General features: G+C 36.0%; 1 protein-coding gene across 1 annotated transcript; it reads right to left on the bottom strand.

The window, feature by feature from the left end:
- Positions 1 to 8,456: 8,456 nt before the first annotated feature.
- On the bottom strand, positions 8,457 to 15,693 carry LOC113734193 (pyruvate kinase isozyme A, chloroplastic). The gene is made up of 6 exons (XM_027260583.2): positions 14,653 to 15,693; positions 12,904 to 12,994; positions 12,573 to 12,766; positions 11,196 to 11,317; positions 10,349 to 10,827; positions 8,457 to 9,070 (listed from the first exon to the last, which is right to left on the bottom strand). The coding sequence occupies exons 1-6, from the start codon at positions 15,262 to 15,264 to the stop codon at positions 8,769 to 8,771; spliced, it is 1,800 nt and encodes a 599-aa protein (XP_027116384.2). The 5' UTR covers positions 15,265 to 15,693; the 3' UTR covers positions 8,457 to 8,768.
- Between the last annotated feature and the right edge of the window lie 782 nt (positions 15,694 to 16,475).

Below are 16,475 nucleotides of genomic sequence, written 5' to 3'. Positions count from 1 at the left end.
TTTTCTCGGTATTCTTTCTCCCTATTCGTTCTTTCCCCATCTAAAAATTTCCAAAAACATAGAAAGCAAAAGAATTAGAATTGTTGGCATTTCTTTAATTATATACTTTATGAGATATGCTAAGCCTAGGTAATTAAAATTGCATTTCTTCCTTTTGTAAGGTGCCTCACATGAACACAAAAGAAAACAATTCGTGGGAACACAATGAATATAGATAATAATGATGTTTGAATCCAAAAAAAAAAAAAAACCAATGGTGAGGACATCAAGAATTTTCAACACAGATTCGGTGAAGTATAATGTAATGTACTATAGTCTAATAGAAATGCTACCCTTTTTCTGCAACATAAAATGAAACAAAGGCGTCCAAACTTTTTTCCTCCTTTATTTGCTTTCCTACCTCCATTATGAGTTAGTCACTAATCTACTCGGTTTGATCTCTGTGTTGTCACTTTAGCTAGACAAGAGTATTGATGACAATTTCTTTTATGGTGTCCCTTGAAATAATTGAAACACTTTAATCCTCATTACATCTTTCTTTAATGACTCTTAGGAACATGGGCCTGTCATTAGCTTTGGAGACTCCATTGCTGTTGTTTCTTTCACCTTTCCGTGACAGAGAGAAAAGTTTCAAATTTCAAGGAAATTTTGCTTTTGAGGGCCCAAAGTTCATAATTTTCTTAAGATTTGATATTTCCTCGAAACCTTAATCTTGATACTTCTATGCTTAATCATGAATGATCTTTAACTTTAGCCGTATGAGCACGACGCAAGTGATTAACGTTGAAGTGAGAACTGAGGACCTTTTTTTAAAAAAAAAAAAAAATTAAGTTATGTTTGGATTGCAATTTTCTGGAGTTTTTGTAGAAAATATAATGTAGCCATTTGATATATGTGAAGCAAAAAAAGTGATTGAAAATTGTGTTAATGGAAAACGTAGAGATTTTTCATAACTGTATTTCCCATTATTCACAAGTGTTATTTTAGCCAATTGAAGCTAGAGATATGAAGTTAATTCCGTTTGGATTGTTATTTTTTGAAGCTTTTGTAAAAAAGCATACTATAACAATTTGGTTTATACGAGTAGAAAGGTCATTGAAAATGTGTTTATAAAAAAATGTAAGAATTGTTAAATAGAAAACTGCAGTCCAGACACTAGATTTTTATTTAATGCCAGTCAGGGGCCAGGTGGGAAGTCTTTGGTTGTGGCTGTCCTTCGTAGCTAATTACTCAATCTATCAAACGGCACTGCACTGCCATAGCTCATATGCCGGGATGATAGCAACAGAAATGTGTCGTCTCATTCCGGTGGCTTCTTTAAGAAAAAAGAAACGAAGATTTCTTTCTTTCTTTTTAATTTAAATGCAAGAAAACCGTGGCATAACTTGGCATATAGATCCATTTAATGACTAATTCTGAACAGGGAAGTTTGATTGTAGTGAAATTCTCATGCAAACTTCAATGATGAGCAATTAATTTGAAGAGATGTAACCGTACCAATGTACTCCCTCCCTTTTTTTATAACTGACGTTTAAGATTTTGCACACCAATTAAGAAAAGTTTTTCATTGCTTAAATCTGTACACTATTTTCCTTTTATACCCTCATTAATTGTCCAATTACTAGGAGAGAAGCAATAATTACTAGGAGTAGTAATTAAGAACCATGTACTGGAAAAGAGAGATAAAAGGGTAAAATTGTGAAAAAATAATTAATACTGCATGGGGAAAGTAAAACGACAGATAAAAGTACATTGAAGCAAATTTCTTAAACGTCAGTTATAAAAAAAAAAGGAGGGAGTAATTGTTTCATTTTTTTGGGAGACCGGCAATAAAGCCTAATTAAAGATTTTGTTGTGTTTTCAATTTCTGGGATCTCATCACTCGACCAAGACAAAATTGACTTGTTTCCCAGATGAAGGCGTCAAGGAGGAAGTTGCTAGGGAAAAAAATATATATAATGCAAAGAAGCTGAAAATTGAGATATTTTGAAATTTGTGGAGCTCCTCCACCTGAGGGGGGGACTTAACTACCATCGGACCAGACCGATACACCAGTCACCCGCATGAATTTAGAACACTCCTCATATTGAGGCACATTGATGGGAGGCGAGGTTTGAACCCTTGACCTCCCACCTCACTATATACAGTAGTGGCCAACTCCAATATTGGGAGTTGGTTCTCCATTCTTGGTTGATTGTGTAAAATTCAGCAAGTTTTTTCTTGCTGAAACTGTGATCTGCCTGACCAAAAGGGGGGAGAGGGCAAGGAATGGTGGCAATTGGACCTAAAAATCAGTGTCATTTTCGATCAAGTTAAAGCTGTTGATGGAGGTTTATAAGGGAGTGATGAAGTGGGTCCTCTTTGCTTATATTTTACAGGTAGATGAGGCATCATAGTCCAAGTTGAGAATTATGATGGTACTTCTTGTAATACATTCAACCAAAATGATAAAACATGGGGTCATGAATTATTGTGCATCTTAATTATATCATATCAAATATCACACCAGGCTTATAGACCAAGTATTATCTTATCAAATGAGATATAGGATCAAATCAAGGGCTTCTTTTTTTAAATTTTAGGGAAAATGACTTGTTTCATCCTTCACATTTTGTAAAATTATTTTTTTAGTCCCTCACTTTTAAAATAAAGCAAATTCATCCATGACATTTAAAAATTAAATTTATTACATCCCTGGATCTAATTTTCAATCTGAATCAAACCATTCAATAACCTAGTAATAAATTTCGAAAATAGAATTGATAGATCACTCGGTCAATTTCATCATATTCACATGATATTTATTAAACCAAAAAAATAAAAATTATAACATAAAAGGCCATTCTTTGTCTTGAAATAGTAGAGTTTTTTTTTGGTAAATCTTTTCATACATCGTTAGTATATCCGCTTGCGAATCTAGATGTATATCGTAAATATAAAATTTGATGTTTAAATTTAAATTGAAATGATATAGCGGTACATAAAAGTCAGTGTATACAATGATAATGTAGGAAAGATTAATCTTTCTTTTTTATGTTATAATTTTTATTTTTTCTTTTTGGGTTCATTAAATTTTACATGAATATTAAGTTGAGTTAACCAAATGATTTACCAATTACACCTCCAAAATTTCTAATCAGGTTGATTGGTGGTTTGATTCAGATTGAAATTTGGGTTCAAGGATGTAAGAACTTCAATTTTAAATGTCAAGAACGAAATTACTTCGTTTTAAAAGTGAGGGATGAAAAGAATATTTTTGTAAAATGTGAAGGATGAAACCGATCATTTTTTCTTAATTTTATTTTTAAATTACATGTTGTTTTGATATGCAGATTCTGGATTCTAATCCTCTCACCCCTTTTTGCTTCTTAAATTCTGCTCCCTCTCTCATGTTAAAAAGAAAAAGTTCAGAGATAAAAGTTTGTAAACATTCTAAGATCAATCCTAGTTCTTGTCAGATCACACGGTAGATGAATTTTGGTTCTTGACAGATTTTAATTTACCTTGAAACATCCTAATACCCATTTTAGTGCTGAATCCATATGGATGAAGGGCTCCTACTTTGTACACATTTACAATTCTCCTTGTCCATCTTTAGCCAATTTTCCAATATTTCTAGATGGCATCTGGTATTCCGTCAAATGATTTCGAATAAGCACTTGAAAAAGGCCATGATCAATTTTCAGTAAGTGGTTATGCTCGAGCATAAACATTATCATGCCAAATAAAACTTTTTCGGCTTGAACTTTTTAAAGCATATATATGCAAATTTGCATCAATAGTCCATTAATTTACATAAGACCAAAAAATTTGGCATTACTAAAAAAAGTTCTACCAATGAAAATAATGAAAAGAAGGGTAGCTGTGGAAATTGTTAATGCTGAATATCATATGCAAAAGGGGGTTTCTCTCCTTCCTTTATTAAATATAACATTCATAATTTCAGTTATTGAGTAAGAATATATATATATATATATATATATATATATATAAAGTAGAATTTTACTATGCAGCCCTTTCCTGGCAGATGATTGATAGTTTGAAATTTGGTTTCATAAATGGTGAATAGCTAGCAGAAATAATAATTATTTTTGCTGATAAAAATCCAACATTGACGTGTTTAATATGCAGATATCTCTAATATTAGTGCCAGATTCAGCAAACAGGGGACAGGTACTTCCTTTGAAAATATTCTTTTCACTCTAATAAATCTCTTGTATTCAATTTATAATTTTTTCCTTTTTAAAAATAATTTTCCACTTCTTGTTTCTCATATATTTAAAAGAATATTTACTTCCCCGTTATATTTTTATGACATACCAGCAAATGATGAAACTCTTAACACCGTCATGACCTTCACGGCTTCACACAAGGATAGACTTTGCCACTTCGGTGACCAAACCACGAAGCTACGCTGGAGAAAAATTATTCTTGGCGTGGTAAGTGACCTATAAAGGATTTAGATACAAATAATGAGAGGGAATAATTTTTTATGCACTGATCATGTAGTAGTGAGTTTTCTACACTCGCAATCTTGAATGTATACTATATATGCATGATTTGAATTTATTTATGTGGCATTATGCAGACCTAATTGTGTTAAAAAAAATCACGAATAATATGGGCTCTATGATTAAATTTTAATCGGCGAAAAAGAGGAAAGATAGGGAGTGGTTATGAAGTGAGACTTTTTTTTTTTTTTTTTTACCTCCCACACACCTCACAAACTTTTCATCTTCAACTATCAAATCCAAGATTCGAAGAGTTGCCCAATTTACATCACTTAATTGTAAATCCTTTTCCTTCAACCAAAGCCTCATTTGAAAAGTTGCCCAATTTGTTCGCCATAATCTTTTATACCACTCTCCTGTACTTGTAGTAGGTACTTCCAGAGGAATTTAAAAATTTTTATGCTGTGACATATAATCTCCAGAATATAGTCTCCGTCCCACACAAAATAGAGCAAGTTTACTTCCTTAAAATTGGTACTTTGCTTTGCCTTGTGATTATCATTGTTCTTTGGGCACGTAAGAAGATTTTCAAGATAATGTTTTCAATTCGTGTTCCTTACTATATGCTCTAAGACTATTTGCTGCCACTATTTACTAATAAATTTTAGCAACATGAACACTTAATTAAGATGGAAATCCAGATGACAGGAGAAAGGGACCATCAATGTTGATGAAATTCATTTTCCTACAAAACAACCTTGGTGCTATTTCTGCATCATCTTGGTTGAAACTACCAAGATTGGGTTTAACTTACTTATTCAACCTTCACTAAGTAATCAAACTAATACACTATCACAGAGCAATTGCACTTCTTGATTAGTTTTATACCAATGTTTGTGACGCGAAGATGGAAACCTGTAGTCTAACGTTTGCTTGATAATTTAGTAATTATCTGTTGCTTACGTTCGTAATTAAGAAAAATTGGGCTGTTTGTTTGCATCGATGGTAACAAAGTAGGCGTCACAGCCTTTGAAAAATTTATGATTTGTTTAATATCAGATTAGGACTGATGAAGACACAAAGGGGTTTGACAAGGAAAGCTACATTAGACGATGTCTTTGTTTTTTGATCATCCCACAAAAACCCAAACCCTTCCATTAGCCGTTGGGTGATCCTAAACTGGATTCTTGTTTTTAGATTTTCCGGCGGGAGCCGAATGAAGACTTATTTTGCTGACATGAAGATTTGCTTTAGTTGTTTGCTGACATGAAGAACTGCCCTTGCTGTTGATAAAATCCAACACTTGGTCCATTAGCTAGCAATATGAGGTTGAACAAGTCTACCGAAATGATTACTCGTTCGAGAGATAAAAAGCATTTGTACCTTTCATGTCATTTATCTTTTTAGCAATTTTATGCTTTCCTGATTAGATCAAAGTCCTAGAAAAAAGTAGGATGAACTAATAGTATATGTGTTTACTCAACTCTTGAGATGTGATCAAGATTAATGTGGAGAAGCAGTGAAGCAGGTAGAATAGGATACGCTTTATGAAATCAAATCAGCTCCAAAACTTTTTTGTTTTTGAGATAGTTTTTTTGTGAAAAAGCAAGGAAAGGGCCCAATGAATAATGAAGGTTGATGTTATAGCCTTTATCGTGGCTATTGCTGCTGCTGCTGCTGCTGTTGTTGTTGTGACCTGTGAGAAGGAAGCATGTGGTTATGAATCAATGGCCCCTTCAAGCCTAATGCATTGCCCCAGTCAAGATGTACTGCAATTTTTTCAGGAATATACTTCCAAGTGGCGAAGTTCTGAAAAGCACTTTTTCATTTGTACCTGCACCAAAAAATGATCTACTACAAATTTACTGAAAGTTAGATGAATCCTCAACTAAGTTTACCAGTTGATTCATCATAGGAGTACTTCGTTCTTTTAGTTCTTTTCTTTTGGCTTGAAAGAGCCGTTCGTGAGCAGCAGCTCGAGAATGCAGATTATATCGCTTCTGCTCCCTACGTTGTTCTTTTGTTTATATATCATTACTGATATATTATTATATCAGTAATAATCATGATGATTTTTAGTTCAATTTTTATCTCAGAGCTGATAAGGACCTAGAGCTTGGCCCCTTTCTTTTTCTTTTTTTTTTTGCAATGGGGTTTTCTTTCTTGGGAGATGCCAATCGAAGTAACTGGCAACCACAATCAAAGGTGATGTTTGAGTTTCATGGTCCCTTTTGCATACCGTTCTACATCCTTCTCAATCGGTCCACCCCATCTACTCTAATCATACAAAGAGTAAATCCCTTGTTTTAGACAGGTAACTACAAAATCCACACCAGCATTACCCAAGAAACGTAAAATAGATAACAAAATTATATTTTTGGCCCAATAGGATTTTGACATTATTCGAGCACTCAAACAGTTTTTACTGATTCAAACTCCACATCAATGCTGACATTTTGCTTCGGGGCCATCCAACTAAGTTCAGAGCATGTTCCAACAAAATCGAGAAAAATCTGTGGCCCCTGTGACAACATAAACTTTGTATTTAGCTTCTATATTTTCTGAGTTCCCATCCATATATATATTTAACAGTTTACAATCTCATGTACGTAATTACATTCAATAAATAAGCTTAGTGGACAGAACGGATGGTTACATTAGGATAAGTTAATGGTTTAGTCATTGATTTTCCTTCACAACAATCAATCTATCACGGGTTTCTGCTATTACATTTTCCATTCATCTTTTAAGCAACCAAAGAGCGGCGGCTAATAATTAATCTCTCAGAAAGCTACAGTTCTTTTTTGTTTGAAATTCACCGTTCAGTAATTAGGCTTTTAGCTGCGGAAGGAATTTCTCCAGATGAGCCTACTCTCTGATGCCAATGGTACTACGTAGTATTCATTTGAAGGTTCGGTGTAGGTAACCCGTGCTGCTGGCTTTGTACTACTAGATTGCAGTAAATGTTTCACGAAGGAACCTTACACTCCCCAGAATTCGGATTTTAGTGAGGAAAATTTTTCAAGAATTGTCATCCTTTATAAGGAAGGAAGGTAAGATGTAAAATACCTAGCAGAGACATAAAGTAAAATGTTTGTATTTGCAAACTTGTACTTTGAAACAATTCCAGGATCTGAACGGGTACAATCACCTCTATGTTTCCTGCTCAATTATAAGAAAAATTAGCCCAGTTGAAATCTCTTTATATTTGATTCTTTTATTTATCAAGTACATAAATCGGAACCTTTTTAGATGCCAAATTAGATTTTTTTTTTTTTTACATTTCAAATTATGGTTAACTTCATTTGTAAATGGCTTAATTGTTTCTCATGTCTAAATCCTTTAATTTATCAATTACATTACGTCGGATTTCTTTTATTTGTCACGCATATAAAAAATTTATAAAGATGCACCCAATATTTTAACTCTATTTTTAAATGGCAACTTAATTAACCTTTTGCAATCCAAATTATGGTTAATATATTTTAGCAAACATTTAACTCTCTCTCTCCTTCACATATGAAACATTGAGTGGAGTCCCAAATGACTGAGAGGAGAAGAGACAAGTGAAATTGTTAAAACCTTAGAAGAGCGTAGTAAAATTGTCAGAAACCTCAAGGGAGGTTTTTGACATTATCCCTAATTCATTGGTAGATTAGATTGGCCCGCAGATTTTTGGTGCCCAGCTTGAACACTGTACCCGAATTGGAGTGCATCCGACAAGGTCCACACCCTACACCTACAGCAAAGAGTGATGGTAGGGTAGGTACAACTGAAATACCTCCCGAGGCTGTGAAATTATTCTGCCTTTTCCAAGGCTGTCTTGATCTTCCACAGAGACAATTAATGCATTATTAGATGCCAATTACTTCCAAGAAATTGTTGGTTTTATCTGACTAGCTACAAGAATGCTGCCGGAAATAAATGTCGCCGAGGTCCCCAAGAGACTTCTAGCGGATGCGAAAATTGGGGAATAATTTCAACAGACAAGAAAGGACTGATGAGTAAGATTGAAGGTTACTCGTGAAGGTTCTATTATTGTCCTTTGTGCCCATAATTCTACAACAGAACGACTCAACCGAAGCAAGCCTCGCTATGACAATAAACCCAAGTACATCTCGAAACTTCTGGGTACACTTCGCTACAGGTTTCAATTCAATACACTAGTAGATAATGCTTGCGAACCAGATGGTACGATGGGGTAAAGAGCGGACTGAAACTGCCATCCCTCCTTTTTTGCTTCACTAGCTTAAAACAAACCTTTGCACCCGATGAGACAGTAAATATGATGCTCTTGCAGAAAGTGGTGCTAGATTCTCAAGGAACATTCATGACTTGTATGGATTGTAACATATCAGAAACAGCAATTACCAGATCACCTGATTTGATCATTCCCCGAGCCTTGAGCAAGGAGAAGGTTTTGTTGAGGTTACTTTCCATATCATCAGAGAAGCTCAAGCGAAAAGGTATTAGACCCCACTGTAGATTCAACCGTCTGCGGACGGATGTTGTGGTTGTAAATGCAAAAATTGGGCAGTCGGGTCGGCAACGCGACAGGAGAGATGCCATGTGTCCATCCTTTGTGTAAACAAAAAGTGCATCCACCTCTAAGTTGTTTGCTGAAATTTAATTGTAGAAAAGTTTTTTTAAAAAAAAAATTAATCAGAACTACAAGGACACTGAATTAGGCAGGCAAAAGAAAACATTAAAACAAATTTTCATGTATGTTTTAGACTATACGAGTCAGCCAGAGGGCAGAATCTGGAGCATGAGCAATGATACAACCAAAGGAAAAGGAAAAGACCAGAAAAAAGGAGGAAAACATATAAGCAAAAAGAAATACTAGAAGATACAGCTCGGTTCCCAACAGAACACCAGAAAGAGAAATGTCCACTGGTCCCTGTAAGAGGATTCCTTAATATAGAAGAACCACAGAAATGTACAGCCATGTTAAATTCAAAGAAAATCTGTGTCTAACAATGACTTAAATGGACAATGTTAAAGACAAATCACTTGAGAAAAAATGAGGAAGAAAAGTAAGCCGGGAATATGACAACAAAATGCAATGAATTTCCTAACAAACCTAAAGGTCATTCAGAAAAGAGATTAAAAGAACTAAGATGGGCAGTAACCGCAATTGCTACTAGTAGTATTGAGAAAGGAAAGGAACACCATACCAATAATGTCTCAAGAAAATAGTACACATGTTATGACACCAGCAAATTCCAATAAGATTTTAAGATGGAAAATAACACTTTAATATTTAACAGCAACATCTTTCCAGTAGAATCTTAGGCATGAATAAGTTCAAGATAAAGAGTAAGTCATATTAGGCTTATTCAGTCCTCTGTCTTTTCTTTCTTCTCTTTTTTTCCCCACCTTGTTCCTCTATTCATACAAGAAAGGTCTGAGTAAAATAAAAAGCTGGAAGCAATTTTTTTTTTTTTCATCTCTTGTTTTTCTAAGTACTTTTTTATATCCTTCTTGCTTCAGCCATTTTAAGTGGCCTCACCTCAATAACTCAGTGTCATCATTGTCCAATAATAGATTTAACAAAAAACAGGGACATCACTATTCATAAACAGTTGCCACTCCTACCAAGAGGAAAAAAAGCTCCTATGGCCGCAAATACTCACTACATCTCTCTTTTAAATATTCTGGCCTCTGGTCACTTTGCCTTCAACAATATAAATAGGAATTCACAGTAGATTCAATCTCAAGCTGTGCGCCAAAATGACAACAGAGCTAAAACAATCCAGTTTACCATGCACTTGTCTAACCAACCATTAACTCATGTGCCTAACAGATTTAAGTAAGATCTGTTTTAATAACCTTTGGAGAGATGGACTTGGTTGCCCTACTAATCAAGACACATAATATAAATGCAAACATCATACCCATCTTAGCTGCAGAGTTGCAGATCTCTTCCGAGATGCTGTCGGCAAATGAAGAAGCTATGTCAGGGAGTTCCATAACTTCATGATGTTTCTCTTCTCTCCACCACCTCTCTATTCTCAGACTAACATTTCTGAGAACGGTCAGTGCTTTCTCAGGGTACTGACCCATAGCTGACTCACCTGAGAGCATCAAAGCATCTGCTCGTTGCCTTACTGCTTCAGAAACATCAGCCACTTCAGCTCTTGTGGGTGTAGGGTACTCAATCATAGACTCAAGCAACTGAGAAGCTACAATAACAGGCTTATTCAACTGTCTACAAAGCTGAACAATCTTTTGCTGCTCTGAAGGGACCTGTTCCAAGGGGATCTGTGCACCCAGATCTCCTCTTGCAACCATAGCCCCATCGGACGCTAGAATGATCTCCTCTAAGTTCCTCAAAGAGTCAACACTTTCTATCTTCGCAATGACGGAAATATCACTGCACCATCAGACAAATATGCACATAAAAATAAACACAATTAACAAAGGCAAGAAAAAAGTAATCAAGACCACTTTTTACAAACGGGTATTCCTGCATCCCACCCACAAGAATAAAGGAAAAATTAATATAAGGGAAGACAGACAAAAGAAAAGAAAATTTAAGCAAATAGCATGGGTAACTGGAAAAGGTTTTGCAAAGAGGAAAAGACAGACTTAATGCGTAAAAGAATAGTTCCAGTCTCTCACAAAATATTGAGTATTTATCTTCGATAAGGGAAGGCTTAAGCTTTTTCCATCCCCCAAAAAGGCATATGAACATCTATGTGCCTCGTATAAACGAAAAAAGAAAATGTCAATAAATTATACCTATCACGAGCCCTTGCTTTTATATAGCTTCTAAGGTGAGTAATGACTTCAGCAGACTTGACAAAGGATATCGCAATGAAATCAACACCTTCAGCAATCCCAAAATCAATGTCTAACCAATCCTGAGGAAATGAGATGCTGACATTAAGATTTATAATCAACATTCACATTTATAAAAAGAACAAGAAGCCTAGCAACATCATAAAGGCATGATTTATGCATCTTCATATACATAAAAGGCAAAATGCGTTACAGGCAAAAATACATTTGCACAAGTTATTATAAGTTAGTTCACATCTGGATTAAGAAACTTCAAAGACGCAGCACACAGTTCCTGCTACCCCTATGCACATGTAACCAACATTTTGTTTAATTCCCTTAAGGAAAAATAACTGTTCCATAGAACTGACTTCAGCATTTACAACTGATCCAAATCACAGTTCATACTTCCGGAGAGTTTGAAATGTTTCAAGGAATCAAGTAATTAACAGACTAAAATTAGTACATATAAAGTCAAGAGAAACAAGATCTGAAATTTTACCAAGGACTAAAAACCTGAAAGAGCATTTAATTCTCATTAAGACACATTTGAAGAGTTCAGTTAAGTTGTTGATAAAAACTTGTGTCCTTTGTTTCATCGCATGCATAAGTTTCATGTGTAGGGGACAAACATGGCAGTTCATAGTCTAATAAAATCAACGCTTTCGTTTTCCAAGAGAATCACCTCATCGTCGCCATAACCATAGGATCTACTTTTCAAGTACACAACTTTCTGAGCCCTCAATACCAGTAGACTCCTACACATTTCTTCCTATTTATGTTAAATTTTACCTAAAGTATATAGAAAAGAATAGTCCATCTCCCACCAAACGAAAATACAGCTGAAAAAGCTCCAAACCATGAGTCCTGTCCAAGGGAAATGACTTAACAGCTCTTCTCTGAATTCTTGGAACTTAAAATAACTCTTAGACCTCAATCTTAAATAAGTGCAGATGACAATGACTATGCTCATTTAGAATACATATGAAAAATCACACTAAATCAGGTGTTACATGTTTATTTTGTCAAATAAAGAATAAAATATTTTCCAGGCAAAAAAATTCCTCCTTGTCCAGACACCAAAGTTCAACAGACTAATACTTAGTAACAGGAATCCTATTCCTAGCATCAGGTTGAGAATATGATATCCATTCCTGGTCAAGTCAAAATTATCTGCAGGCACTGTGCATAAACCTATCTTATGACCAGTCGTCACATTGATTAATACATACAACTGTTTCCCAAAAGGCAAATCTGTCTCAATGGATGAATGCAGCAATTTCAGGATAAGAGATTCATTCTTAAAAGGCAACAAGAACAATAAAGAGAAGTATTTACCTTTGAGGATATTGTCGGTAACATGGCATTACGTTCCCGTACTAAGCTCCCATGTCGCCAGAAGGTAAGATTAGCCCGAGGTAGTAAGAGTCCAGGATCTGTGCATCTGCACTTGACATCAGGACCAATTTTCTCAATCACCTCAAACCTCACCATTCCACCATCTACTAGGAGATCATCCCCAACTTTCACATCTGTCATGATATGGATACACAACTTTTTCCAGTCAATAAAGTAAATGAAAAAATTAGAGGACATCGATAATGTTATCTTCTTTGAAGCACTACTCTCTGCAAGAGTAAGATCAGAGTGTGGGTCACAAATTTCTGACCTTCAGCAAAGCCGTCATAGTTCACATGTATAGTGCGTTCTGGAAGAGGTGACTCAAAAGCTCTAACACTGAAAATCCAAACTTCCCCATCCTGCACAATAAACCATCCCCAATTAAGCACACTTTTTTCAATTCATTAATAACAAAATATACAATGTACAATTCAGTCCTTTTTTGTCAACTACAACAGACCAAACCAATTCAACTCCAATGGTTCCATATGATCTCAGATAGACAGATGGCAGAGAAGGAAACCATGTGTAAAGTTAGAAAGAACTCAATTCAGATTGAAATCAGAAGAAACCTATCCGGACATGAGGTTCTTCTACTGTCTGGAATGGAAAAGACAACTTCCCTTTTTCCATTTCAAGCAGCCAATTATCAGACATTCATGAGAAAGAATCACAATTTTCTCAACCAAGTGAAGCAAGTATGATGAATGAGACTAACAAAATTACCTTTTTTACCCGTCAATTATGTAAAGATCCAAAATTACCTCTATCATGAATATAAAAAAGTCAGATAATACTAGCTTTGATACACCAACTCTTTTGGAGTGTGTGTGTGTGTACCTTTCCAAAGTCTGAAATTGCTAATAATGCAAACGGATGTGGGCACTGAGTTCTATACCATCTTGCATATTTGACAACAGTTCATTCCCAAAAAGTACATCATCGATAGAACAAGCAATTAAGCAAGACAGCATCACTATCCTATGCCAATTGCATAAGCAGGCAAAGCTCATTTAAACACCATCTCATCAGCCATTATTTCACTGCAGTTGCTGCATCTCATTTTGTTTCTAACACCCAACAGGTGTGGGGAAGAGAGCAAGTGTTCAGGCTTCAAAAGTCCCACCAACTGAAGTGGCCAATAGAAAACAATGCCTCAATTGTTTTCACAAATTTAAGACGAAAACTTCTAAGAAGAGCTTGAGAGTACATATCTAAACTGGGAAACCATAAACTTCTGAAAACCCACAAGCTTCAGAAAAGATGGAGGAAAAATATTCCCTCTTCAAAACCCAGAAACTTATAACCAATTGCAAATGGACAAATTCAATCAAGTACCACAAGACTGAAAAGCCTTTTTTTTTTTTTAATATCAATTTCATAGAAAGTAATTCAGCTCAAATAAAGAAGGATTAAATTGTCGCTCTCCCCAGCACCTGATTCAAGAAAAACAAGCAGTTCAACTCATGATAGACCAAAACTTGTATAGATATATTGCGATACAAATTGAGAGCTGAATGAAGCAAATTCCTATCATGACAGAGGTCTGAAACTTTTCTTAATCTTCTTCTTACCAATGAAGTAATTGCAGCCTTAATCAAAAGAAGTCACTAGAATAGACCTTGATAACTCAAGTACATTTGACACGGTAACAATTCCCATTCCGAATCCCACCCCCCCTCTCTCTTGTAGCTAAAAAAACCTAAAACAAATAGCTGAATAAACTCAAATTCATACTCACAGAAAGACAAATATTGAATTCAATCCTTGTCCATGAGAAACACAACCCCATAGTTCTCTCCTGTCAGTTCTTAAGTAAACTCAGCAAAACCACCCAGAAAGCATTTCACTATTTCTAAGAAATTAACCATATTCAACTCCAATACCCCTATAAAGCACCTAACTTTTAGCTCATTATCCACTAATAAGCACAATCGATAAAATTAACCTGACATTCATATCCGAAATCAAATTAGTAAATCATTCAAAAAGGCAATCTTTTTTTCCAATTCTTTACCTCAGCTTTCTCGGAAGAGGCACCACCAAGTTCCCCCATGTGAATTTCACTGCCTTCAGTATCCATCATAATAGCTACCGCGTAGCCTTTCTCCTCATTCAACCTCCGAACCCGCTCGATCACTCTCCGGTGCCACTCCCTCGTCCCGTGACACATATTAATCCTAGCCACATTCATTCCCCCAACAGCCAGCGCCTCCAGCTGTTCCGACCCGCACGTCGCGGGGCCGATCGTGCAAATCAGCTTAGTCCTCCGTGTGCTCCGAAACCCATTCTCCTTCAACTCGGCCTCCGTCACCGCATCCACCTCAATCGAGCCCGTGTCCGCTGGCGGCACAGCCGATAACACCCCTCCCACACCATTATCCGAACCTAGAGTCGCAGCTGCAGCGGAAGCAGAAGCAGAAGCTGAAGCTGAAGGCGCCTCCGGATCGGAGGAGGCTTTGGTAATGAGAAGCTCCGGTGGTGCTGGTGTACGTAGGCCGGAGGGTCTGAATTTGACGGGGAACCGGAAACTTCCGGTGAGGAACGAAGTTGAGGCTCTTGAAAGGGATGCGAAATTGGGGGAAGTTGGTGAGGAGGTGGAAATGGATAAATTGAGAGACTGAGACATTTTCCGGTGGGAGTTTCACTATTTTAAGGTGGCCGCTGACGGAGTTAAGATTACGCCCGGAGATTGCGGGTGCGTGGCGTAATAGCTAAAAATGGGAGAGACAAGGATGAAGAGAGTTAGGGTGGAATCGTACCAAAGAAAATAGGGGAGTGTGCGAGTGTCTGAGTGTGTGTTTGCTTCAAATTTGGAGGGCGGAGAAAACGAGGCGAGGGAGGGAGGTAGGAAGCTTTGAAGTTTCAGTCTGGAATTTGGGTGGAAACTCGGAAACTTGAAAGTGATGGAGACACAAATACAATGGAAAGAGAGACGGACAGAATCAGCAACCCCTCCAAAGTGAGAAGTAAAAGTGCCTTTTCATTTCAGGCCCAAAAGTGCTTGGAGTCCTTGGCAAAACTGGGAATGTTGTCCAAAACCTTCCCCAAAGCTTATGGCCAAGATTTGGTCAAAAAAAATATATATATATATAAGGTATATATTTTACATCACGTGCAGGAATTATAAAAATTTATTCTATAATTATATATTATTAAAAATAAATTATATCGTGTTCATATAAAGCTGTCATTTTATACAAAATCGTTCCAAATAGCTTTTCTTGATGACTATTCAGCCCCTCGTCCTGTTCGATATGAGGCCTTCTGTCCGTCTATCAATTCACCCAGGAAATGTTTGTTTTGAGGGATCGGGAAGGAAAGGAAAGGGAGGAAAAAGTTTTTTTTTTTTTTTTTTTTTATGTTTGGATTGATTTTTAAGGAGTGAAAAGAAAGTATGATGAGGAATAAGTTCTGATTATTTTTTATCAGCCTACTTTTCATCCAAAAGCGTGCAAAACACGGAGGAAAACGATACCGAGATTGATTATTAAATTTTTCTAAGAAACCTATTTTGTGATTATGAATTGGACTTTTAAATTATGGATAAAAACGTAACTAATGCACGATACGTTTTTTTTCCGTAATCCAAACAAAATGGATGGATTCCGACCATCTTACTCTCCTTTTTTCTCTTTTCCGCTGGAGTCCTGGCTTTTTTTTTTCTTTCCCTTTTCTTTAATCCAAACGGTGCCCAAATTCTCAAGCATTGTCACAAAAAAAAAGGACCCAAAAAAAAATTGTTGATCAAAGAGCGTTGATAAATTGAAACCTACCAACAATTTAAGGTCTTTGAAACAAATTTACGTGTACCATCCCAAATAATCTACTATCCTAAAT

This window comes from Coffea arabica, chromosome 3c (genome assembly GCF_036785885.1).
Source record: "Coffea arabica cultivar ET-39 chromosome 3c, Coffea Arabica ET-39 HiFi, whole genome shotgun sequence".
Lineage (NCBI taxonomy): Eukaryota > Viridiplantae > Streptophyta > Magnoliopsida > Gentianales > Rubiaceae > Coffea > Coffea arabica.
The sequence above is the reverse complement of the archived record's forward strand: the minus strand, read 5'-3'. Positions and strand labels throughout refer to the sequence as shown.

Coding starts and splice junctions, on each gene's coding strand:
- LOC113734193 (XM_027260583.2), bottom strand. CDS start 15,264: ATGTCTCAGTCTCTCAATTTATCCATTTCCACCTCCTCACCAACTTCC. Junction 12,995..14,652: donor CCTCTTCCGAGAAAGCTGAG/GTAAAGAATTGG, acceptor TTTATTGTGCAG/GATGGGGAAGTTTGGATTTT. Junction 10,828..11,195: donor AAAGCAAGGGCTCGTGATAG/GTATAATTTATT, acceptor CTGATGGTGCAG/TGATATTTCCGTCATTGCGA.